Source organism: Hippocampus zosterae, chromosome 4, assembly GCF_025434085.1.
Source record: "Hippocampus zosterae strain Florida chromosome 4, ASM2543408v3, whole genome shotgun sequence".
Lineage (NCBI taxonomy): Eukaryota > Metazoa > Chordata > Actinopteri > Syngnathiformes > Syngnathidae > Hippocampus > Hippocampus zosterae.
The window spans coordinates 13,759,231-13,787,021 of record NC_067454.1 but is presented as its reverse complement, the minus strand read 5'-3'; the positions used below and the strand labels follow the sequence as shown (position 1 = coordinate 13,787,021).

At 44.5% G+C, this 27,791-nt stretch overlaps 2 protein-coding genes across 3 annotated transcripts in view; one reads left to right on the top strand and one right to left on the bottom strand.

Annotated features, from left to right (window-relative positions):
- gse1b (Gse1 coiled-coil protein b) overlaps window positions 1-22,722 on the bottom strand; it is a 182,651-nt gene extending 159,929 nt beyond the window's left edge. The window contains exon 1 of the mRNA XM_052063449.1: window positions 20,241-22,722. Coding sequence (XP_051919409.1) covers window positions 20,241-22,562 — 2,322 coding nt within the window. The 5' untranslated portion in view covers window positions 22,563-22,722. The remainder of the gene's footprint in view (window positions 1-20,240) is intronic.
- The window catches only part of emc8 (ER membrane protein complex subunit 8), a 681,399-nt gene that overhangs the window by 167,411 nt on the left and 486,197 nt on the right, over window positions 1-27,791 (top strand). The window lies entirely within an intron of this gene.

Below are 27,791 nucleotides of genomic sequence, written 5' to 3'. Positions count from 1 at the left end.
CCGGCGTTCACTTTGGACCGATGGTGTGAGACTGCAAACGTTACAGGAAAGGAGGGAAAGGGTTCTTTGTGTGCGTGTGCGTGTGTGTGTGTGTTACAAGGCAGAGAGCCGTGATAGGCCTCAAGGGAGTGTGTCTCTTTGTAGTGGGCAGGGAAGTAGAAGAATGTCAGGAATCTCCTCTGGAGGATGATGAAGGGTCTGTCTGCTCAGCTCAGACCTTTCTTCCACACTATTGTTTTAGCGCTCTCTGAGTCATGGCCATCCACGCAAGGACGCAAAACGAAATTGCAGCGGCTGAGATGAGCATCTGAGAGACTTGAGCCAATGAAGCAGCATAGGAACAAAATAAGATGAAGCTTGTGTGTGTGTGTGTGTGTGTGTGTGTTTTTTTAATATGGGTTGGTAGATGAACATGGTCAAACTAATTATAAAAAGCCTTCGCCAATGTCCAAATACAGTGGAAAATTATTCTTCACGTCAAGTTTTTAAATTATTTGGTTATCGGCAATCATTTTTGTCGAAATAGTCTCCTTCCACGTGCGTCGGCCATTTATTTCCGAGAATCACAAACTCACAAAAAGCATCACGTGCTCCACTTTAATTGGAGTGTTTTCTCGCAAAGCGAGCCTCAGCATGCGCATTAAGCAGAAGCGTTCAGAAACGTTTTTTTTCTTGCTCATTTATTACGTGTTAATGTTCAGATCAGCCACATTGGGGCCAAAGAAAACTGCGAGTTTTGGCTCTTTGATAAAGGAAATGGAAAACAGCACACAATTCAACAAACAACTTGTCAGAGAGTGCGAAAATAACCCCCGCCCCTGCTGTCTTTCACACGGTATTAAAATTCTTCACTGAAGGAAAAAAGAGATGTTTAGAAATATTGATAGAGTTTTCTTCCAAAAATGGAGGTTCAATGGTACTTCTGGTCTTAACCATATAAAATATCAACTGTTCAACAACAAACCGTGATCTACAACAGTGTTTCCAGAAATGTATTGACCTAAGACACCCATTTTACCAAACAAAAATACTGAAATATTAATGACAATGACAATGATGGACCGGTTTGAACAAAAAAGCCAATATTTGGAGGAAACCTGGATTACTTCAGCTGTATAAAATTGGTTCTCACACTGGCTTGGAATCACTGATCTAAGAGCAAATTTGACCACGATCATGACCTTTATGTTTTGTTGAAATTCTTTCAGGGCTCAAATTGTTTTTGCAGCAACACTGACACAATATGGTGTGTAAGAGTGTGTGCGTAAGAAGCTAAGGTGAGTGATGCATGCGGAAGTTCACTGGCAGCCAATCAGAGGACAGCATCTGCTTGATGATAACAGGTTTTGAAGCTCACAAGCTAAAGGGGAAGGGAGTGCATATGTGCAATGTGAGTGTGTGGGTGTGGGTGTCTGGGTGGGTGTGCTGTCATCTCTGCCCACAGCAGAACCAGACACACAGACAGGCAAACTCAAAGCACAAAAAGCAAGTCACAGTGGCACCTTGTGGTGCTACAAGAAAAGCAGCAGTGATGATGTGAATCATTCTATTTTTACCATACATCACTTGCGGTTGGGAGCACTGGGAAGGAACAATGGGCGAGTCGACAAAGGAGGACCGCATGCATTAAAAGGAAAAAAAAAAGGGAGGGTTAAAAAGCACATACACTAACACATACTGTGTGGATGAAAAGATCTGAGAATAGAGGCGAAATGGATGGAGATGAGTGATATTTAGGAGCAGCTTCAGCAACAGATGTTCAGTACCGTCAAGACTCTTCTCAGAATAATAATAATCATTTTTAATCTGATGGTGCATCTACAGATATGTTCATAAAACGTGTCCTCTGCATTCAGCGCATCACACGAGTAAGGAAACATGCACTGAAACGGAGCGTGACAAAGCAGATGAAAGGTTTTGGTGTCTTGCTCAAGAACACCGTCGTCGTGGGTGTGGACAGGGATCATCACAGCACTGACTGCAAAAATGCAAATGGACAGCAAATAAGGAGATTTTAGTTGGTTCTGTGCTTCCAGGGACAAAATAGCATCAAGTCCTCATGAAACTGCATTGACTGATTGTTAAGTGTGTCCTAAAGCTATAGATGGCGCTATAACCCAAAATCGTGAAGCCATTCTTGCAGTCACAAGCTTGAAAAAAAGTTTCCAGAAAAGAAAATATTTACAACAATTGTAAATGAGGAAAGTGCAAATGTCAGCATGATAGCAAAATGTAGTAATTCCCTGACATGAAAGAAAAGTAAGGTTGTATATGCTTTAGAATTTGTTGTAGACTTCAGGGCCTTGGGTCTTGAGGGCATCTTGGTTCTGACACTGAAGCAGAGCTCCACACTGAAACCAGAGGATGCTGCAGGGTCAAAGGGCAACCACCAGCAGAAACAGTTTCCAGTGCACAAGCCGAATGTTTTCAACTCATTCGGCAGAACGAATACAAAGTGTCTTCACAATGGGAAAAACAATACGGAAGTGAGAAAAATCAATGACTGTGTCTTGTTGTGCGTAATAGATAGCAGTTATCACCCATCACTGTGTAGCAGCTAACAGGTATGGACAGGTGTTACGTCTGGTAATGATAACCTTGGCACACCCCAGAAAAGTGAGCAAAAGCCCATCATCAACACAAAGCGGATCGGATCGGATATCAGTGGCGGCCACTTCAGTAAACATTTGCCATTTGCCACCGGGTGGCCTCAGCCCCAGCCCGAGACTTTACTACATACTGTAGGTTCAGTCATCCAATTATAGTTTTTAAAAATCTTCAAAATCAGGACTCAATCATATGTGGCTTACAAAAAAAAGATCAATGACAAATTTGGATAAAAGTATTTGACTGGAAATGGGCAGTGTTAATTGAGCCCGAGTAATCAGTGTATTGTGACTAATACAGAGCGAGGGCATGGAGCTGAACCTGCTGTCACACTTTGAAATGAGGTCTTTAACCACGGCCAGTTCACACAGAAAGAATTGTATCGGCACAGAAACCTGGCAGGATTAAGGAAGAAAAAAAATGCTCCTTGTGGGGGGCCGGGGGGGGGGGTACGGTGACGCTATGCCAGAGAGTGTATCGCGGTGGTGTGGAAAAGGTGGGAGGGAAAAGGGAAAAAAAAGAGGGGGGGGGGCTGGAAGAAGAAAAACAGGTCCCACTGAGCTACCGTGTAGGCGCCAGCAAAGACAGCGAGGGTGGAAGGGCAGGGAGCGGGATGGGGTGGTGTGGACTACCATGGTGAAACTCTCAACAGATGCGTGAAGCCCTTGTCAGCATTCCTGCTAGGTAACGCAAGGTCAGGAGCAAGCAGGAAGACAATATGAGGACTATTTGGGCTCCCTGAGCGCCAGATGTGTTTTAATAAGACGGCTGCCCTCCCAGCTAATAAGGTCAGCCTCTGGCTCCAGCCAGACGAGCAAACAAGTAGGCTCCTGGCAGGAATTCAGCTCCAGCTTGGCACGGCCTCCCTTTCTGCTTCCTGCCTTGCTTGCTCTCTCTCTCTCTCTCTCTCTCTCTCTCTCTCTCTCTCTCTCTCTCTCTCTCTCTCTCTCTCTCTCTCTCTCTCTCTCTCTCTCTCTGAGACTTGCTCTCTCTCTTACAAGCTAGGGAGACTGAGGGAGGCCAGCTGATGGCTCTGTGTGTGTGCGTGTGTGTGATACCACCACACACACGCACACACACATATGTACACGCACATGTGTATACACGCACACGCACACACCCGTTTTATTAGACACTTCCTTTTTTCTGCAAGAGAGGGAATATTGCTCCGTCAAAGACAGAGCCTTTGACAACATCTGTGCCTGGCTTGTGCACTTTTTTACATATTCATATACACGCACGTGCACGCACATGAAAGGGAGTGAGGCATGTCAGTTTTCTATGACAGCAAAAAGCAGATGATAAATACATAAAATAAAACCTGGGAAAAAAAGAGCCAATAAATCTTTTTTCCTCTAGAAAGGAAACTCAAAAGGCAGCTGCGGCGCCAGTGAGATTGGCGCGCTCTGCACTGGAGCAGAGACGAGAAAAGGCAAAGCATGCATAAGAGCGGGAAGATTTAAGGTTGAGAAATGAGAGAACCAATTAAGAACCATTGTTCAAACCAAGGTAGTATGCGCAAAAGCGCATGAGGAAAAGATGACGTCACCATCTGCCTCACACGACACTGAGCCGAATGGTGCCTGCAATTCTCAAATATTTACCTGAGGGCTGGGATACGGAATCACACACACAGGAGCTCCACCGGAAACAGGGACCTCGCTCTCACCTATGACTCTTATTCACCCGCAAGCCAGCAGGTAAGAAAGTATGTGGGGGCAATGAGGAAAAAAGCGGTGTTCTCATGTTTCCATAAGTGACTTTGTTTCCGTTGGACCATGAAAATATTCAGTGAAGTTTATTGAAAATTTTCTGGAAAAAAACTCGAAGTGAAACCTTTAGGTCCAACCGTCAGAATTGCGAGATTAACCAAATCAGACTGTCAATTTACAGAGAACGTTCGACTCGCCCAACTGCTGCTGTCACCTAACTACAACAAGGCGACGTACATCTGCTAGGGTCGCAAAAACGCCTAAGTTGCTGGTGAATGACAACAGCAATTAGCTTGCTAGCATCAGCTATCCCGATTGACACCGGTCTACAAAGATTCAAACCGATGAGACGATGGGATAAGCGCCAAAGAATACAGGTAATCTTGTGATTCCTATCACAAGACGCACACACACCATGGCACTTGTACCACTTTACAATACTGTTGCAGTACAGCAGAAACCTGTTCTATCAATCCTGCAAGCAGGTGGAAATTCATTCATTCATTCATTCATCTTCCGTACCGCTTGATCCGCACTAGGGTCGCGGGGGGTGCTGGAGTCCATCCCAGCCGTCTCCGGGCAGTAGGCGGGGGACACCCTGAATCGGTTGCCAGCCAAGTGCAGGGCACACAGAAACAAACAACCATTCGCACTCACACTCACACCTAGGGACAATTTAGAGTGTTCAATCAGCCTGCCACACATGTTTTTGGAATGTGGGAGGAAACCGGAGCACCCGGAGAAAACCCACGCAGGCCCGGGGAGAACATGCAAACTCCACACAGGGAGGCCGGAGCTGGAATCGAACCCGGTACCTCTGCACTGTGAAGCCGACGTGCTAACCACTGGACTACTAGGCCGCCCGCAGGTGGAAATATTTGATCAAAATGAGACCGGGAGCATGCACAATCAATTACAAAATATGCAATTATGTCCTCAAGTATATTAAAAGTGCAAATGAAACTATGATGGCTGACAGGGGCAAATGGGCTGAAAACAGGGGAATGCTACAAGCAAAAAAAAAAAAAAAAGATGTAGACAAAAAACACAAACGCACGCAATTAAAAAAAAAACACGAAAAGCAACTGCAAAATAAACACACACAAAAACGCTGCAAGTAAAAAATGTTTCAAACGGCCAAACTAGGGGAGGGAATGATTAGGTAGCACATTAAGGTACAGTGATCTCTGGCTATTTTACGCTTCGTTTATCGCGGCTTCAGTGCATCGCAGAATATATTCATAAAAAATATATTCATATACATGGAGTACAGTACTGTATATGTTGCTCTATGTGACTCGCTGTTGTTTTGCAGCTTCTCACTTTTTTACCTGTATATGTTAATTGGTCGCTACTTTGCTGATTTTCGTTTAGCGCGGGACCAAAACCACCGGCGTGCACAGGGATTACTCTAATGATCAAGTCACAAAAATGAAAGTAGTTATCAAAGTTACTTTTTTTAAATTCCACCAACATTACTACTAATTTTGTCGACAAAAAACAACAATAAAAAAGTCACGGTAAACACACACAAAAAAAATCAAACAGGAAAATCAGGTGATCCTAAGCCATACATTTCCCAAGACTACATTTCCCTCTAAATTTAAAGTGACATTTTCAGTTTTTCCGATCACGCCGTTCAAGGTCCACGAGACATGACTGACTCTCAATTGCACTCAACCTGAGCTACAATTAAACAGATGCTGCCCTACGAGGTAGACGCTAAATATTACTAAGGATGACATCCAATCCACAGAAGACCATCATCCATGAGTGTAGACTCCGGAGATTACACCTTCCTCTTCTAACACTGTCAGACACAGAACATTAGGCCCAATGTAATTGGAGACAACCTCCTCACAGAGAGCTTGGGGTCACGAGGTCAGCAGGCCTGATCGTTGAGCAGCTAGTCATGTACTCGCACCGAGCTGATCGCCTCATGTTGCTCACTCACACATGCTGGCACACAAACGTCTGCGTTCCCACGGTTTCGGCACTTCCTCAGGTTGACGTATGGCGGCTTCGAAAGTAATGCTGTCGGTCGGGTTTTACAGCCTATCGCGGAGATCCAACAGGAACGCAGCCGAGTGATATAGCAGAAGACCATTGACCAGCTCAGCAACACTCCATAAAAGCAACTCAGCGTCTACATGCTGAAATAACGAGTGAACAGTGGGAGTCATGTTTGAGCAGATGAATATAAAGGCTCAAGATACTCCGTAACATTCTCGGACGTAAGGCACACTGCGCGGGTAGGGTGAGGCCAAAACCTGCTATATATATGTGTGTGTGTGAGTGTGTGTGTGTATGTGTGTGTGTCCTCTTCTCGAGTGTGGTGTGTCCAACATGACGTGTACCAAGACGACCTGTGAAAGGCAGCAGGAGGACATCAGGGAGCCAGACTGCCGGAAAATAAATGGAAAATTTTAAGCCAGGGCTCTGCAACCTGCGGCTCTCGAGCAACATTTGGCTCTTTCATCTCTCTGGTGTGGCTTTCTGGGACTTTGGAAAATATGAGCTTTGTTGAGTCATTTGAGTGCATTCAAGTGGTGCATTCAAGTGCGCTCAGTTTGTTCGAGAATCGATTTTCAATCATAATGCGAGACATAAAAAACTCGAAATTTCTGGTCAAAAACCGATTTGGTCGAGAACAGAGTCATTCGAAAACCGAGGTTTGACTGTACATTGTTAAGTGAAATGGTCCTGTGAGTACAGGAAGATGGCATTTTTGGCTTTGGTGCAAGTGACTAATTGAAATTTGGCTTTAATTTTATGAAAATGAGGGGCACTCAAAAAGAAAGTAAGCTAAGTATTTATTTTAGGTTTCAAATTAGTTTGTTGTAGTTTGTTGATTGCATAAACGCAACACACTCTGGGTCCTTTTTTTTTTTTTTAAACATACCGTCCATGAAAAAAGAGATATATTTATTCAGTGGTATCCTCACTTTAAATATCAAAAGGATTTTGTGGCTCCAAATGTTTTATGGGGTTTTTTTGGTTCTGTTTACTGTGGAAAACAGACGAAATGGCTCTTTAGTATTTAAGGTTGCTAACCGCTGTGCTAAGCAAAGGCATAAACTGTGAAGCTTTTCTGCTCAGTGCACTACAGTTGCAAATTCTTATGAATCATGATGACTCACTGAGACATGTTATACAAAGACTCAACACAACAAGCTTGAGGTTACTTCCTAACTGGCTATCATTCCATTCCACGTCACAAGCCATCTAGTCAACCACATGGCCGAACTCCGTGCTGACCACACACAGAATGATAAAATGGTCAATTGAGTGCACTGATAAAGCGCTTTACACAGCCACACATTCATGAGCATATTCATACAGCCAAGCAAGGCGCTGCAGGGTCCATTGGGAGCCAATTAGGGCTCTGTATCTTGCTCAAGGATACCTCAACATGGTTTCTAGCACTGAGAAGTGAGCATTCTACCACCTGACGCCTCAACCGCAAGGATTTGCTATTGGAAATACTGAAAAGTTTTGACACATGATTGTCAACCTCGACCGTTTTCCGAACAGATCAGGAAAATGAAATAACTAACACATCCCACACTGCAGGTCAATCAGTGAGGAAAATAGTTTGGAGACTCGGGCCTTTCTGACAATGATCAGGAATAGGGGAAAATGGCTCAAATTCAAGCCCAATTCTTGGTACTGTGGACTTCACTTTACATGTACCATCCAGTAAAGCACTCAGCATACCTGTCGAGGCAGGCATTAAACCTGGCTTGATCACAGAGTCTGACCCGGTTAGATAAATTGATTAGCGGGCTACGAAGCTACCCAACCTCTGACCCCTCACTTCCTGCCCCAAGAGCTGTAGGAGGATATGATTTCTCTTCACCTGCCTCCTCTGCGTCCTGTTTAATGTGAGACTCGTATGCATTTGAAGTGGCTTTCAAAATCAGAATCGGAATTATCTTTATTGGCCAAGTATGTAGAACACACAAGGAATTTGTCTCCGGTATAACACGCTGCATTAGTATCATCGTTAACAAGGACATTTCGTAATGTAAGCGAACCGTAGTGCGGTGGTACCACCCAGTGACAACTGGGAGACAATGTGCAAAGTACAGTATCAAGCAGAGCAAAAGTGAACAGTGGTAGAATACAATACAATGACAGTTTGTACAGTTGGTGCATCATCATTGAACCATTTTAGAGTGACCAGTAGCAGTATTTGTAGTACAAGATGATACGCGAGAGGTCATAGAGGCCATCTCGTACAAGAGAGGTCGTTTCTAACATCACAGGAATAATATGCATGTTGATTGGGGTCGCCATTTCAATGAAGAGAACCAGCTGTAGTTACTATAGCAACTAGAGCAAGGGAGTAAGTGTGGTTTAGCACAAAACGCACTCGTCATGAGACAACATAAGACGACACAAGGAATCTTCATGACTTTTAAAGACATGCAGCTCTTCCTTCGATTCGGTTCACAACAACATCCAATGACACTGAACTTAGGAACGTCCACTGAAAAGCCTATTCTTGCAAAAACTTGGGTTAGGAGAGGTACAAACGTATGGCTTTTATCAGTAATAGTATATTTTTGTGGTTATTGGTGGTGTACTGCTGTTTTAAAAATTAATCATCACCTTATCGTATTGATCATTTTCAGGAGAACACCGCACTGGACTACATGAGTGCAAAGGACTGCAAGTTGACAAAATGAATAAAAGGAGGCTGTCAATCAGAGATCAGGATTCGAGTCACGGTGACTTGACTCGAGTCGCTGTTTTTACGACTTTTAACGAGACAGAAACGAAAAGCCTTAACACTTGACTTGGACTTGACTTCAGACATAATGACTCAAGTGCTGTTCATTTCATATAAAGTTATTCACAGTTGCGGGAGGGACGCCAGCCCTCGGGTTCATTGATGCAAAACGACAAAGTGCAGAGCGCAAAGTTTTGTTTAAGCTAACAGACGACAACACTCATATTCACACTCATTTGATTCACAATCGTCTCAATGAAATGGCGCAAGACAATGTTCAACTGCCATTTACAGTAACGGGCACAAATTGTACATCAAAGTGGATTAACTTTGCTTGTTTAGCTGAACACATGCACTTTTATTTGCTAATCCAATTTCAAACTGCATTTCTTTTTGATTTTTGTTTTATATCGGATTTATTTGAAGTAAAATACGGAAGAAAAATAAAATTTACAGTAAATATTTCAGTGAAGCCAATGCCGGGCGTGGCACATGCACGTCCTGCATCTAAATGATCAGAACAATATCTGCTCCGTCTCAATTTGATCCTGGAAAAACCCTGATTTCCCCCCAAAAGGTTTTCTTTCATCTGAGCAAAACAAAACCCTATTATGATGAACTTTAGTGGTTCCACTGTCATGGTAATCTTGTGATTTGAACTAATATAAAAGAGAAAAATAGCAGATTACAAAGTGCTCAGAAAAAAAAGAAAAGAATAATGAGCACAATATGACCTGAAACAGAACGCTTGTGATGGTTCTGCATCGCAAAGCGTTGCATTAAGGCGCCTCCGCCAGACTGGACACGTCATCGGTCTTATATACCCCCCTTCGGAGATGTGAGGACATATCAGCAGCAGGGATGCTGCAGACAGAACCATGTGTGTGTGTGTGTGTGTGTGTGTGTGTGTGTGTGTGTGTGTGTGTGTGTGCGCACGCGTGCGTGTACCTGAGTCTGTGTGTGTGTGTGCAATCCCATGTAAGCATGTGTGCAAAACAGATGGGAGCAAAAAGAAAAAAAAGAAATAAGAGATGGGTAAAAGGAGAATAGCGACAGCAAGTCTGCAATAGCTTGTGTGTGAGTGTGTGTGTTGACTGGGGGATGTTGGGGGGGTGGGGGGTGCTACAAGAGGGAGTAGTGTGGTTAGGCATCCAGAGTCACTGAACATTTTTCTGGCAGGCCCTCGCTATGCTCCTGGCCGCTTGCCCAGCTCTGAAGCAAACTTAAACAAACTCCTGTTGCAGCCATCTGCTGGGCCCGCGGGATAAATCACAGCACTGCTCCACTCTGTACTGCTCAGCCACACCACTATCAGGTTACTGTGTTAGCGGCCGCACACGCACGCACGCACGCACACACACACACACACTTTCACACAAACGCACGCCAGACACACTCACACCAAACTACGCGTCTGCCTGGAGCCAGGGCCTGCCATGGGGCTCACACCACCAGGAGAGGCCGGCAACATGTGGCCCCACTAATACCACAGGGAGAGATGAAGCGGAAGTGTGGGGGGGGGGGGAGAAAAGGAGGGGGAAAGAAGCAAAAGGGGACAAAACTGGAGAGGAGTGGATGAGGCGGCAAAAAAAAAAAAAAAGATGGTGGGGGGGAAAGTGAGAGAAGCAAGCGAGGAGAATCCCCCCGACAGCGAACGTGATGCGCCAAGAGCTATTTTTATTGCGCCCCGTGGAGGAGAAGAAGAATATAAAAACACATTGAAGCCCCCTGCCCGTGTTTCCCAAACAACTTAAGCTATTATAATTGATGTCAAATGGAGAAGGAAACCTCGATTTTTCTTGATATATGTTTACTTTGACATGTCAACAGTCTCCCTCTGACCTTGCCACTCATTATCTGATGCGTGTTAAGGTCAAGTTGACCTCATAACAGTGCAGCCAGCTTTACATGTGAAATCACACCCTCCTAAACTGGCCACATTACGAAGGCCTTGAACGAATAACAAAAGGCGCTTAGGAGGTATGTGCGGCATCTATCTGTCGCACAGATGGTATTTGTGTATTTCTGATTCAGGCATAGTCATGTCAGCGGGTGACATGAATCAATGGGAAAAAAAATCCTCCAAACATGTCAAATCTGATCATTAAAACCTCGCAAGTGCACTCAAACATTCTAAACATGGATGTCTGATCCGTTAGAATTAAAGATCATGACATTACCGAAAACACAATTCCACAGAAGTCCTGGTGAAGGCGGCAATGCGCATGAAGTAGGTGCTAAATGACACAAACAGCAATCTTTATTCACCGCCTTGAATGCCTTTGTCTAGAGTTGGTCAAACACGGCATGCAGGGAAACTCCTCTACAATGAAACCTACATGGGTGAAAAGGACAATAGACATTCAACTGATGCATTGTGACAAAAGCAGTTTAATTTTTGTCTTTAATTATTTTACCACTGATTGTTTTAGAGTTCAATATGGACTGCTATTATCCCGACAATTTGATGTTGTTTTCTGATGAAAAGTTACAGTGGCATTTTCATTCATTTGAATGGGAAAGATGTTTCCAAAACTTAGGGATTCATTTCATTCACTTTGCGTAGGCCCCAGGGATGGAAAAAGGCTCAGTGGTTGAAAAATCAAGTAACCCTGTTTCAACCAGATGAGATCATTGTCAGAGCCGACCAAATTTCTTACACACTAGGAATTCCCCCAAATGTAACTTGGAATCAACCCCGATTCAGTCAAGTGAGACAGCCCCAAATGTCTTAATTTGTGCAGCATATGACCATCATAACAGAGACTAAAGAGCTTTGCAGCATTGAGAAAGGGTTAACAGTAATTATTTTGCTGTAGACCATTCTGGAATAATTTAAAAGGGTCATTCGGTCTGATGAGGACAAGACTGACCTCGTGTGACGGGTTTATCAGGGTAAAAATGAGCCTCTGAGTGCATCGTTGCAATCTGGTTTTCTGCAGTTGTTTAGGTATGATTTCATTCCAAACAAAATAGAGGAGGCTTCCTCATGTTGTCAAATCAACAGGTTATTCCATCACTGGTTGTTATTTTAGTCGCTCACGTGTTAGAAAGACAATGGCATTCCAAAGAATGGTTCAAGGTGAATGAGATGTGATGCTGAAACTGTGACAAGCACACAGTGTGCAGACAAAAAAAATGTGAAAGTCGTTATGGCCTTTGCTGAAACTGCACACGACATTCTGACATAGAGCTCAGTCCAATAACTCTCTGCTCTGTCTGTCACACTCGCCAGCTGTCCTGGAGCCTGGTGGAGTAGGCTGTCAGAGACCAGGTGCTTGGTCTGTACGAGGAGGCGGCGAGGTCACAGCCAGAGGGGATGCCAATAGAAAGCGAGTCATCCAAGAAGGGAATGACTTCTTGAGCCAAAATAAGATCCAAAAGATGACCGCTAAAGTTAATTATCTCTTCTCTGATTGGCTGACAGAAAGAAAGTAAACAAATCAAAGGTCTCGTTCGCTTGGAGCCAGTTTTCTGACTGTCGGGTGCCAAGTATATTTAGTCCACTATGTGCTATTTGGACCGGCGGCTGACATCTAGTTGTCCAGACAGCGGGGTGAAATCTTCTTTTATCCATTCTGAGCTATCAGTGGTGACCATGAAAGAGAAAAAAAGGGCAAATGACTGAAAGAAGACAACTGAAACATGGAAAAACGGGGACAAAAAGTACAGAAGGACGCGATGCGAGCAGCTCGAAGTATACATGTTAAAAATAGCAGTAACAGCGGCTACTGTGTGACCACACAGACACGCATGCACGCACGCAATGGGCCACAACACACTGACAGCTGTGGCACAATCCAGCTGCATTTGCGAGCACAAGAGCAAACACCTGCCAGTGCTGCCGACCACCTGGCAGAAACACGTGTGCACAAACACACTTGCAGCTGTTGTGAATTTAGATGCAGATCAAAGATAATATATTTTACGTGTGCGAGCGTGTGCGTCGAGGAAGGTTTGCATATGCATGTGTGATATGGCGAGAGGGCAGCTGGAGGGGAACGAAGGGCTGTACATTCTTTGCACTCTGTTCTCTATAATTACACCAGTGAAAGCTGGTTTACTACTGAAAAACACAAGCCTTATCATGCAAGGCTCCATGGACAATGCTAAATTTATCAAAATGCGACATGCAGATCAGAATATAAAATTATTTGCAGGGAGCACCAACACCATTTTTTTCCAGAAAAATAGAAGTACAAATACTTATATTTGAGTGTGCACCACCACAAAGTACCAAGACTTGATCATGATATTACGTGTTAAAATTGTAATTAAAATATTTTGAAATTTCATCCCATATTGTTTTTTGATTGTTGTTATATTGCTGTGCCAATTGTGTTTGAATATTCTTTTTTTGGAAAGGTTAAGTAGCGCATGCGTTAGCCTGTGTACAGTGTTTTACATTATGTATTAGCTTTAAGCTAGCTGACTAAATTATGTGTTTTTTAAAATTTGTGTCAGGTTTACGGTAACTTGCAATCAGATGAATTTAGCAAATTTTAATTACAGATGTGAAGGGGATTATTTGCAGGCCAGTTCTTGTTTTCTGGAGGATTTTCTTTTTTTTTATCAGTGGTAGCAGCGCAAACAGTATTCATTCAATTCCTTATTCCCATTAGAGCCACAGGTGAGTAGTAGACCAGCTGACTTTAGACAGGGTACACCCTCGACTAATGGTGCAACCAATGACAGGTCACACAGTCAAACAACGAACCGATCACACCTAAGGGCAGTTTAGAACATTCAATGCACTTATTTGGATATTTTTGGAATGTGAAAGGACGATGGCGAGAACATACAAAGTCCATCCAGAAAGGATTCAAACCCCGAACCTATGAACCGTGAGGCAGATGTGCTAACCATGAGGCCACCTTGACTTAAAAATCCTCTGGAGAGAATGAAAACAGAGTTATGTTTCCCTTTTGTCTTTTTCTGTTTGTTAGTTTGCAAGCTGCTTCTTGGTTTATGGAGGTTGATGTAACACATTAGGAAAATATGTGGAACCATACCATTTGCACTCTGGAGAGGTTTAATGATGACTCAAACTGAATCAAAAAAAAAAAGTATCAATAAAACGAATTTATTTGTATCTTTATCCAAACTGGCACTTTTTTTTCCTTATTTCCAGATGTACTGCAGTGTAGTTATTTTCCCAACTAACGGAAAACAAAACATTAGTAAGCATCACAATGGGGTCATTGTAATTAACAAGCATAGAGGGATACAATAAACACATACAACACAAACCCACAGCAATGCAGAACGTAAATGTGGCACAAACGGTACGAAGCCTCAGCAACAAAGAATTGCTTTATACAACCCAACATCACGTTCAATCTATCATATCCACAATTTGATGCCAGAACAAACACTCTCAGTTATTTTTGTCCTGGAGCAAGTCTAGTTTACAGTGTTTGGGAGTTTGGGCGGACCGAGAGCGTTTTCTTTGACACGCCCCTCGCGCAATTTGGTGACAGTAGACTAGACCTTTGACCAGCTAAAAGCAGGTCTAAGTTGTGGCACAGGTGGTGTAACGCAAATTTGGTGAATTTGATTGAGGCGCTCTGCTGATGTGTGGTGGCTGTCATTGTATTTCGTTCATGAATATGGTAATAGCCCAAAAACATTTTAAAAAAAGACTAGAGAAATAATCATTATGCATAGCTGTACATTCTAATGAAACACAATGTAGGAGTAGTACCTAAAGAGCAGTTCTTTATCACTTCAAAGCAGAATATTTTAAATCTCCTGAATCCGATTGGTGTGCAGGTGTACCGAATGAAGTGACCAGTTTTAATCAGTTTTATAGAATAGCAAAGAATCATGGGACTTGTGTGACAGTGTGCTCTCAATTCTCGATCCTTGTGGTATTCAGGTCACAGCCCGGTTGTTAAGACAATGGCTCTTTTAAATTAACATTGAACACATCTGAGGTTTTGGTGTGGCCCTCAACAGCTGTTCCAGTTTCCCACGTGGCCCCCTTGGGAAATTCAACTGTGCTACAAGGATCAAAAGGTCAATATTTTCCAGATACAAGCTAAACTACATCCTGGCCCTCGGGGCTCTGACGTCAAGCCCCTGAATAGTAGTTTAATTCCATTGTCTCCCGATGACATTAATGCCAGGTGAGAACACAACAAGCCGAGAGCAGCAGCGTGACATGCTCATTTTTGATTCATTCTTTGCTCTCAATGGCATTCCTTACTGTGGCAACAGGAAGTGAAGAAATATCTCATCTGCACTTCCTTGATTCAATCTCAATGAGCTCACTCGAGTATTTGAACTCCTCAGAGAGTTGACATTCTTTGAAATATAGGACGAAAAATGTAATCAAGTTTCAATTTGAACGGCTTTTCAACAATTTAGACGCTTTGAATGGCTTTTACTTACTTTACAGCAGCTCCTATACTTTTTGTTCTTCTACTTTCTTCCTTTTATAACTTTGCTACTGTAAATTGTTCATTTCTCCTTTGTGAGACGAATAAAGGTTTTCTTACTCTTATTCTTATTCTTATTCTTATTGACCAGCACTAGATTGCTGTTAGCTCAAATGCAGCAAAAAGTGAATTGGTTCATTGGTTAGTGCATTAGTGGAATCATGCAAATAAGTAAGTGGGATAACGCAAAAACTACCAAACTGATTTCCACAAAGTATGGCAGAGGAGTGTGGCAAGGGTGAAGGATAAACCTAAAAAATGTGAATATTGTCATGTATATTTGTCTGAAGTATCTCCACACAGCTCACGGGTTCCTCCTTACAAGTGGTATTGGTGTAGTAGTATCAGAGCATTTTAATACAATACAAGTACAGACGTACAGTGTCGGCAGCAAACACTGGAGGCCCTCAATTTCAACATTATTATACGCAGATTCTGATCTGGCGAAAAATGCAGGACTGAAAGATGCATAGATGGGTAAACCGCAGCATGCCTATAACGTATTTGACATTAATTTAATTGAACGATTGAGGATTTGCCGTGAAATTCAAAGCGGTCCGACAGATCCTACCATTGAGAATACAGCAAAGGATGTGCAGTATTCAATGGCTCTCTTTGGTCAGAAAATTTCAGTTTTTTTGTTGAATTAAAAAATTAATTTAGTTTAAACTCCTTTCATGCCTTGCTCAAAGCCCTCAAAAGTTTCTCTTCTCTTTTACTTCCAACTGTTCACACTCGCTAATTTGTTTATATCCCATTTCAGCTTCACTTCCTGATCCCATGTGTAATTTTGACCTCCCCCTCATTTTGCCACTATGCAGTAAAATATTGCTTGGCGGTGCCCTGAGAAGACTGGCATGTTTTTCCTGTGACAAAATATACCCCGTACACAGGATGCCAGACCAGCAGTGACAACACACTCACTTCTGAAAAACACATTGTACATAAGAGCATATAAGAGTTTGGGTCTCCGCCATTCATACATTGCCGACATACACACTGGAAAAGTCCTTCAGCCGTGCCATTGGTACACTGCACTCCTGGTACTATATAGCACCCTGGTTCAACCATGACTGGAGCTTTAGAAATTCGATCCATTGTTCTACATAGAGAAGAGCTCATGATTTGACCACACCATAGAGATTTTTAAGCGGTTCAGAGACCTCACACAAAAGGTTGCCTCGGTCAATAAGTATTTGGCGGAAGGTATTTATTTGAGATATTTCTGGTGAAAACATGAAGAGAATTAGTTATTGGACTTGATTCTAGTTTGTTGCTCTGCAGTTTTGTGCCATCTTTGAATGGGTGTGTTTATGCAAGAAAGCCATTTGCACAGCCGGAAAAATCAAAGAAAGTGGATATAGGTTAAAAAAAACAGACATATGCCCCCGTTTTTTTTTCATCATTTAAAATGATATTTTTGTCAGATGTCGGCTTAAGAAGTGGTCCCGGAGTAGTAAATTGTCCATCCCTGGTGTACAGTAAAGGGAGATATAAAAGGAGAATTTGATTCACTGTAATGCAATAATTGGAAAAAAATTGCTATTTTTCTGCTATTGCGGATATACTGTAGTGTACACTAAATGTCTACATCAACCGAGCTACTCATCTTCCTTTCTTCTATCAATTTGGTATTGACTGTGCAACATTTGAGCCGAACGGGCATATTTAAAGGGTCTTCTTTTGGAAAGTAGAATAAAATTGTCATAAATAAAACAAATGAGTGAAAACAAAATGTGCCGCATGCATTTTTCCAAACACATTAAATCTGACCTAATCTTCCAACATGCATTTTTTGTGTCGTATGGGGCACAAAAATCAACAGCGATGTACTAAAGTGAAAATACTCAATGTGATCCAATTAAATCACACCACACCCTACAACAGCCATTAAAAACACCCTGTCACACATAAAGCATGACCCAAGGGGACAGAGCACCTGTTCCTGCAGCCCTGTGTCTCTCATTCACACACACACACACACACATTTCCCAACAGAGACAATGTCACTTAATACAGGTTCTTAGCTCACACAGGCCAAAAGAAGCTGTGCCACCTGCAACTAGCCCAGTCCAAAATGATCACCCGAAACCTTTCCACCCATGACGCTTCTCCCATACTGCGACACCTCAGTCTCAATGAGCGAAAGCCGGTCCCATAATTAGACTCTATATTAGGAGTACGCCCCATGAGATCATCTGAGAACATGTGTGACTACATGATACACACAGTTAACAACAAGCACAGCAAAATAATAAATAAATAAATAAATAAACAAACAAACAAATAAATAAATAAATAAATAAATAAAGGTGGTCCGGTCACCAGTAGAATCGAGTCATGGATATTTGTTGAAGGTTGCTTCCTATCTGTACGACGGCTCCAAGGTAGTGCAAAATTGCCGTTTTATCTTAAGGGACAAATAGAGAATGAGGTGGACAACTTCCAACAGCTGGCGTAAGCGTGCTCCCATTTTGAGATTGCCGAGTGCGAATGGCATCCACAGATGTTTGTCTTATGTCCTGCGAGGTTGAACAGTCGGTAACTGTTTGCATGAGAGAGCGGTTCAGGAGGCCAATTGGCGGTCTAAAGGCTCCGCGGCGCTTCATTAAAACATAACAAGCCCTTGTACGGCCCCACTGGCCCCCATTTGCATTCTCATCCGTAGCTCTAACACAGCAGGGATGGATTCTCCTGATGGAAAAGTGACAGTCAACATCGTAAAAATGAGCACTAGAGCTTTTCAGGAGAAGTCAACCCAAAAATGTTCCTGACAATGATGTTCTATGCCACGTCACAAGTCTAAAAGATACATTTTGCATTTGTGGAATATGAGTTACGCAGTGAAATCCATCCGTTTTATCTATCTCAGGGAGGCGGCTATTTTGCGACTTGCTGTCAACCGAAAATCACAGTAGCTCAGATCTCAGGTAATGACCAATCAAGGCTGTGCTTGCAAAATATTCATCTGTATGTCATTTTTTGACTCCTTGGAGTGCATAGAATATGTAAAATAAAATTTAAAAATGGGGGTGGACTTCCCCTTCAAGGGGAAGTGTATTGAATATTGTTTACCGAGAAGCACATCTGTACCACTTGCAGAACAATTCCTCTTATTTCAATCAGGACAACTCAGCTAATTTGGGCTTTCAGGTGCTCCCACAACCACTGTTACAACAAAAAAGAAGATTTCACCCAATTTACTGTCAAGTGGTGGGGAGAGGCCTCACTTCACTGTATATTAACACCTATGATTTTGCATGTAAAAGAATGACGCCATTCTTGGTTGAGGTGTGCCTTAAATTTAGATCAATACTTCCAAACCAACACACACACACACGAGAGCCGTCCGAGCAAACATATGCACATGAGCTGATGATTTCTGCTCAGATGAGGTGAAACGCCTCCCACAATCGCAATATGAAAGGACTCGTCAACGGACGTGAAAAAGCTATTGATGAACGTTGGGAAAATTATAGACACGGATAACTCAGTTTCTGTCAAATGTTACAAGAGTCGTTCCCGGGGCTGCTACAGGGACACTAATTCTTCTTCCATCCAAATGTAATGTAGTGCGTAACGTTTCGTAAAACTTTGTGCAAAGTTCTTAAGGGTTTGTTGTGTAATGTATTTTGGGGAAACAACATATCTGGGAAATCAAAATGTCAACCACGCTCATAGCCATCCAAATCAACTGCAGCAAAATGCGAGACATTCTCAGTCATGCTTGATCAAATCAATGATTTGATCAATGCTGGCCTCGGCCTTCAGACCTCTGGTATATTAAGATATTTTGTGATGTTTCCTTTAACCAATGTATATCTTCTCAGAGGTAAACTCTTGTACCTGCTTTGGAATGATTGCAAGTGAGATAAACCCTTTGGCTTGAACCTGCTTTGGAATAATTACAAGTAAATGATTACAAATAAGATAAACCCTTTGGAAACTCTTGAACCTGCTTTGGAATAATTGCAAGTAAATAATTACAAGTCCTTGCCACTTGGTTACAGAACAAACAGTGTGGCGTAGGAAGGGATGAGAATGGCCACTCACCCCTCCCGATGCACACACTTTAGAGGATAAAAGGATGGGAGTGATGCTACTTCAGCAGAGTCCGCTATGGGTTTGCCGTACAAACGCCTAGCTCGTATTGAAGCTCACTCTGCTGCTCGTGTTGGCTCTCCACCCTACTGGCACACGGTAAGAGTTCTTTAGCTTCATACAACTTGTTTGAACTGTGTTATCATTTCTGTGTGGGACCAATAAAGTGCCTATTGTTGGTAGCCAGAAGTGTCTTGTCGTTATTTCTGAGTGCCTATCTCCGACGATCCTTTATAAACTTGATATTCATTCAAATTGAGTATCAGAAGTGTTTCAAAACAACCTCATACGGTTTTCTTTGTGTTTACAGAGGTTTGGAGACGTTTGTCTCATTGTAGTGGTCCCAAACTTCCTTACACACACACACGATTCCTTGATAAGCTCTTGATGATACCGTTTTCAAACTCATTTAGCACAAGAAGGAGAAAATGAGGAAAAAACACGAGCGCTTTCATGACAACAATTCAGCCACGCAAAATGCCATCATCAGCCCTTCCCATGTGAAATGCTGAGGTCAAACCGCAGCAAACACATTCTGCAGATTGTGTGTGTGTGTGTGTGTGTGTGTGTGCGTGTGGCATAATTCAACAGAAGCTAATCGCCTTTTTTTGCACAGTGCAATAGAAATACATCAAAATGGCCAACCTGTCGTCCAAGCTTTGGCGAGGTCAATTGCGGTTCTCCTCTCTCCCCATCTGAGGCCCCGCGTCCAATCCTTTCCCTGTCCCGCCGTGCGCTCTGGCCCACCTGCACCATGGTCTTACAATCCGCACACGAGCCAACCATCAGCCTCCTTCCATCATCCAGCAGGAGCGTGCGAGCGCTACGTGGCGCGTAAAGGAAGACGGGGAGCCTCGCCACCGTGACCGCGCACATTCGTCCTTGCCTGCGCTGCTCCTGCCTGCAGAAGAAGCACACAAATGCTTCGCAGGTGTACTGGCGAGCCCAAGGAGAGCTGGAAGAGCCGGAAGTGGAGGGCGTCGAGGGCGCGGCGGGGCCCGGGCCTCCGCTCTCATGCTGGGACCACTGAGTGTGCAGGTCATGGTAGCAAAGAGCGCAGGCCGACACCAGGCCTGTGGCGTCAACCGGCTTGGCTCGGGGAGCCGGCGGGTGCACGGTGAGGAAAGGGAAGAACGGCTCCTTCTCACCGCAACGTCCAGGTGGGTTGACGTGAAGCTGGAACTCGCATCCGCTCGATAACTCCGATCCGCACAAGTAGCACACCGACGCGGAGCTCTCGGAAGACGCGGCCGTCTGCGAACGGACGGATCCGAACCCTTCGACGGCCGTGACGGAATGATACCTGATTAGGAAGGAGCTAACGGAGGTGATGAGGTCCTCGTTGAGACAAAGGCGATAAGCACTCCAGATGTCCTCCAGGATTAAAAGGCACGGTGAGCAGCAATGCACGTGCCCGTTCCTCATGGGTCGGGCGTTGGGTGGGCAGGGGAGCGTGTTGATGAAGGGAAAGTACATGGCCCCGCGAGATTTGCCGGCGCCGGCCTGCGCGTGCACCACTTTATCGGCGCCGCACTCCCGGCCGCAGAGGAAACAGGCGTCGCGGGGAGCTTTGGCGTCGCGCTTCGTCGGCCGGGCGGCTTGATCCCGCGCGGACGGGTTGAGCGGGACGACGTAGAGGCGTCGAAGCACCGGAACGTCGGCCTGTTGGAAGTTGCGCCACTGCTGCGTGAGTGAGGCGTGACAACTTCCGCACACCAGAGTCCCACCCGCTGGATCGATGGGTAACGCGCCCGGAGGTGGGGTGTGCAGCCACAGGAAGGGAAAGAAAGGTTCCCCTCGTGCCGTCTCCTGCTTTTGCACGCTGACTTTATAACTCCCGCGTGGACCGAGCTCGGCGCCGCAGATAAAGCACGCGTGTCGGTCTGGCTTCGACTCTGTAGTGCCGTGCAGTTGGGCGACTTTTCTGGTCAAAAGCTCGCCCGTGGGACGACGACGTTTGACGTTCTTACCACTGCGTGCGTCCCCATCTTCATCGCTCGTGACGTCAATCTCATCCTCGTCCGAATTGTTGCCTCCGGGAATGCCGCGATTACATTTCGAGTTGTCGGCTCCGGGCTGGACGCCGCGCGGCTCGCCGCGTCTCGCGTCGCCGTCCTCCGGCCATGACCTGTTGCGCATAATGACCCCGTCGTCCGGCGCAGGTGCGTTTGGGAAGCGGTTGTCACGGCACAGCTGGGGAACGCTATCCTGGAACTCGGCCAAAGAAAACGATGCCTGACACACATGAGTCATCACTTTAGGTGCGCGTCTGGTAGGCGGCAAGCTTTCCGTGTAGCGGGGGAGCGTCCTCGGGGAATCGGGGCTGTTTTTCACCCAATTTTTCCTGCCGGCATCTTTTTGCGGTTTCCCGGCCGCTCTCGAGCACTTGTCCTTACTCGCGCCGCCGCCCCTGTCCATCACATCCATCATCTCCTGATCCGACATGTTGTCAGAGAAGGATGAAAAGTCCGACTCGGCGCCCCCGTCGTAGTTGTGGCTGCCGGAGCTGATCCTCCTCTCCAGCTCGTAGGAGATGTTCCACTCCTGCGGGACCCGGCGAGAGTCGCACTGGTAGGGTCGCTTCAGCCAGTACATGCGCTTCTCAATGGGCGTCCTGGTCCTCTCGAAGGAGTTCCACTGCTCCGCGAGGAAGCAGTGACACACGGCGCACACCAGCGCGTGACCCTCGGGGCTCAGCTCACTCGCACCGGGAGCTGGCTCCTGGTTCTGGAGGAACGGGAAAAACGGGTAGCGTTCCTTTTGATAGGTCACTTGTAACCTCAGCTCCTTCCCTGCCGTTACTCCGCTGCCGCATATAAAACAGTGCACCAATAACCCCCCCGGGCCGTTGCGCTCAGCTCTGAGAGTGTTGACCGGCAGAGGGCTATCCTCGGCCGGCATAGCCGCAGCCATGAGTCGGTGTTTGCGAGTCAAGAACGCCAGTTCCTTGTAACGGGGGGAATGCATAGCGTGAAAAGAGAGCCGACGCGGGGCTACATGTCCTCCTCGTGCTCCCCCTTTCACTTATCTCCAAGTTAAGCAACGCATTTCAGTCCGCTTGATGAGAAGAGCGACGATAATCCATTGAAACGGCGTGCGGCGAAAGCAGCCAAGCGGCGATTTGTATCTCCCACGGTTAAATCCACTTCTGTTGCGAGACGACAATCCACGCGTTTTGAAGTCTTCAGTCCACATGCGAGTTCACGCGGGAGGCAGGCGCAGGAGGGACATGACAGCGGAAGCATGCGGGATCGGGACTCGGCCTCCCCGGCCAACTTTTGCTGCCTTGCCTCCCCGCTCTGCAAAGTTTGGCCGCGAACTCGCTCACTGTACTCAGCGCCATCCCGTACCCACGGCACCCGCCGAGACACCCCCAAAGGAAACCCCCTCCGACACTCACACCCCCCTCTCCTCCCCCGCATTTATGATTCGGGAGATGGCGAGCAAACAATCGCGCACGCTGTCCGCATGCGTCAACACACGCGCAGCATGCACGAGATTTCCACTAAAACGTGTGCGATTCAATTCAAAGGGAAAGTCGCTTTTCCGTCATTTATACGACTTTTACAAGAATTGCTTCTCTTTTCGGTTCCTCAGAATTAACATTGACACTGTGGGAGATATTCTTACCATTGTGGAACTTGAGAGAACAATGAAAATTTATTTAACCATTATTTTGTGGTGGTGGAGGGAGCGGGGGTGCGGGGGGGGGGGGGGGGGGTAATTGCGCCTGATTTGTGGTTATTTTTTTTCTCACTGTATGCAGTTTCTCTCTTCAGTATACATGCTCAGAGTAAAAAATATGAAGACTTGTGATGCTTAACTTTACCACACAAGGGCCAGGCATGGGAATCTCCAAGTTGAGAGAAAAAAAACATGTTCAACACGAGGAGAGAAAAAAAAAGTTTCGCTAACCCCAAGTAAATATTCGCAAATCAATCGTTCGTGCTGTCATATTGAATTACAGCGACCAGCGTGGTACAACTGAAATCATGTCATATTTACAACACCACCTCACAGTGTCACATTGTGGTATTGCACCATCATCTTCAAATCCATCCATTCAATCTGTTTGTCCTCACAAGGGTCGCGGGCGTGCTGTAGCCTATTATAGCTGGCTTCGGGCAGTAGGCGCGGTACAGCCTGAACTGGTGTTTGCGCAGGGCTAACACAGATGAACAACCATCCGGGCTCATATTCACACCTAGGGATATTTAGAGCGTTCCATTAACCTGCAATGCATGTGTTTGGAATGTGGGAGGAAACGGGGAGTACCGGAAGAAAACCCACGCGGGCACTGGGAGAATATGCAAACTCCACACAGGGAGGCCGGAGCCGGAATCGAACCCGGTACCTCTGCACTGTGAAGCCGACGTGCTGACCACTGGACTACCGGGCCGCCTGAATGTATTAACTGAAAGTCTTATTCAGCAAGCTCATATGTTAACCGCAGTAACATCGAGCAGTCATGTAGGTATCCCGATGAAAGCCACTGTCTCATTTTTCATTACTCTTTATTTTTCTCACCTCTCATAAAAATGACCGCTATATCTATTGATTGCCGACTGCTGTCAGGCTATTGAATAGACGCATCTGAAAACCTGGACTTATCCCCCTCACCCATTTTAAATAGCACAGCCACCTTTGCAGATGCACGTGTACAGTTCATTTTTTAAATTTATTTTTGTGTTCGCAAATACCTTTTGTTTTTCTACTTTTTCCTTTCAAAATGTTGCTGCTGTAAATTGTGAATGTCTCCATTGTGAGACACATAAATGTTAGCTAAAGTCTTTGAAACACCTTAAGGAAGAAATATAAACGATAAATGTTTGGGGATTTTCCCGGTGACGTCACACACATCACGACACATCGGTGGTTGTCACCCTGAAGGTCAATGCATGATGGTTTTGTTCCCGTGCTTATCGAGTATTTGAAATAAGTCCTTCACAAGGTAAATATGAAATAAAATTTGTCATCGCATCGGATAATGATCCCCCATACACCTAGACTAGAAGAATGTATGAGGGCTCTCGGGAAAGATGTCTCGATAAAAAGAAATCTTAAGATAGAAACAAGGAAGCAAGGCGGGGATTGAATAAGACACAAAAAGAAACATGCTCTTGTTAACTGTCGGGTTTTATCAGCAGGTGATGACATGGGCCAGACGGGAGTGCAGACATTGCAGTGCACTGCACAGAAGACATATTTCAATCAGATGACGATGGGGAAACCAGCCCGTCTGGAAACCCTTGTTTGCAGTTTCGGTCCATTTTATTAAATACTCATACTCAGTTTTGTTTACAGGCCACTTATGGTGAAAACATATCCTACACCGTAACCGTAAGACAATTGTAAATAGCACTGCGATTTATCCATTTTGTGTTTATATTGCACTTAATTGAATGGTGTTTGTTGTTGTTTTTTTTCTTCTTTCTACCTACATTCTTGCTGCTGGAGGCTGTAAATTTCCCCAGTGTGGGACAAATAAAGGATATCTTATCTTATTATCCCCTAAACTCTATGATCGTCATATTACATGCTGACTGTGCCTCCACATCCCCCCAAAAAACCCCATCCCTTTTGCTCCACATACTCCTACGATTTAGGCTTGTTTCTGACAGTATAAATAGACCTGATTCCATCGTGGACAATACATCAGACACTGTATGAGTAGTTTAAATTTATATATAGCATTTTGGATGTGAATGTGTGGTGCTTTCATGGCCATATGGGATATATTAGCTTTTTTCATCAATGTGAAAAATGACTTCATACGACTCAGGAGAGACATAGATTATATTGAACACGAGTGAGAGGAAAAAGGTAATTATAATGTTGCATGTGAGAGTAAAGGCAGTAAGGGAGTTAAAGATCATGAAGTTGTTGGATTTATGAAATATCAAGAATATTTGTATCGATTGACATAAAATTGTGATGATATAAAATCTGTATGCCTCCAATGTTATGAAAAACTGGTGTTCAGTTCCCAGGTCGCAGTTCAAACAGCCAACGTGTACGGTATGCTATCACATAAGACTGTTTTTTTCCTCTATGGGAAGCTTTTTTTTAAAAAATAGTATGCACTCCAAAAGGACAAGGGATGTTGAAGAAAATGAGAAAATATTGGACCACTGAATTAAGTGAAGTAAGCCAACTCGCATTCAAAGCAACAAGAATATAGCGTAAACATAATTCTTATCAAGTTGATGAGTTTTATGGTGATTATTACGGCTCACTTTAACAATGGGCTTCTTTTCACAGATGTGTGACACCCAAGAATGTTAAATTTGTATTGAAAAATACCTGTACTGTTAATAAAGTTTAGTTTTGTTTTTTTTTTTCATTTTTATCATGTACCATTTTGACCCGCGGATGGATAGTTCGGTTAGGTGGACCAGCACCATCAAGAGGTTCATATGTCCAACTATATACAGTATATGGTATGCTGGGGTACTACTTCCAGTATTTATTGGGGGAGAGGATAAAAAAAGGCTATTCTTTAAAAAGTATGCAAGGCCCTTGCCAGCCCCCCCACAAAAAAGACTTTCAACAAACTAACTTTTCCATCAGCAATCTGTAAGCCAAGTCTAATTACAGCTTGTTTGTATACTTTCCAAAACCAGACAAGTACCCCTGATTGGTGCTTAAAAAAGAGCTATTAGCATTTTTGTCTTTATGTACCAAGTGTCACAAACAACACTGTAAATCCAAAGTACAAAGGAGAAGTTTTCCCCCAGCAAAGTAATCCCCAAGGAGTCAATGTGCTTTCCCAGCCTTCAGTGCTACACCTTCTTGTACTTCTTGAAGGATACTTCTGGGACCTCCACAGCTCCGTCATGATGCTATTGTGAAGTCGCCTACAAATTCAAAATGGATCCATTTGATGAAAAGCTTGAGCTTGGAAAGAGGGGGGAAAAAAATATCACCGAGGGAGGTCAGTTGAGGTATGACGTTGCTCCAGCACAGTAATGTGCTTCTCGGCCAGGACCTGCCAGATGCTCGGAGCGTCGTGAACAGCCACAAGTTATCCCGCCACACCTTTTTGCTTCTTGTCACGCACTGAACAAAGCAAATGCTGCAGGACTCTCGTGGTAGACAAGCTGGCTGATCATTTGGATCACAGCGAATAAGAAAACTAGTTTGGGTTTGATACGCATATACCTTTTGTGACAGTAGTCCGGAAACCTTTCTGACACATCCCATAATTATACTGCAAGTGTAAAAAAGGAACAAATGAGGCAAAAGGCCTTTTATGTATGCCTACAGCAACCACCAAAAAATAATAATAATAAACAGAAAGAACCCAAACTTTGCATCGTGAAGATGTAAGCAAAAGGTCAGCTAGTCACAAGGCATTAACGACCTGACAGACAACACGGTAAGGGGACTGGGGAAAGGGGTAAGGAGAAAGGACATTTTGCCATAGATTGGGAACAGATGAGTCGACCAGACGACGACAATCAGGTGAGTCGATGAGTAAGGACAAGTTTAAGGACGTCAAGTGGGCAGTTGGGGGATGGACGATGGAAGGTGGGAAAAAAGTCATTTCACCATGTTCTAATCAGACTTGTACCATACAAAACAAATACTTAAAAAAAAAAGTCAGCCATGGGTCTATGTTGCTGAGTATAGCACACCATTGTTTTCTCAGAGACAGTGACACTTTTTGATGCCAGAAATAACAGCGACACTTTTTCTGCCAGTCACATCTGCTCTGCATCCGGCCAAGCAGGAAGACTGAGGGTGTTTGTGCCATTGCAGGGAGGCGACGTGGGAAGTAGACCGAGTCAGAGAGTCAGCAGCTCAGTTCCCTGATCAAGAGCCGTCAATCGCCCAAACGTCCTCAACACATGGTGGACTCAAGTATTTCAAGAACAGATGTTGATACTCATTAACTGCTACAATGTGGACCTCTTTGAAGTGAGGAGTTGAAGTGTTTGATTATCTTGGGCTCAGAGCAACAAAGAAGCGTGTCACGCACACTTCACACACGGGGAAAAAAATGCAACCTCTGAGTATTGAGGCCTGGACTTTCTCCTACTTGTTTATTTGTTCAATTATTTCTGCAGGATTTCTTGCCTCTCTCCAAGGTCAGCGGTGTGACTGAAGTATGTGTTTCCTCACAATGGGGGGGGGGGGGGGGGGGGGGGGGGCAAATCCAGCAGTGAATTCAAGGCCACTTTGACAGTATTCTCC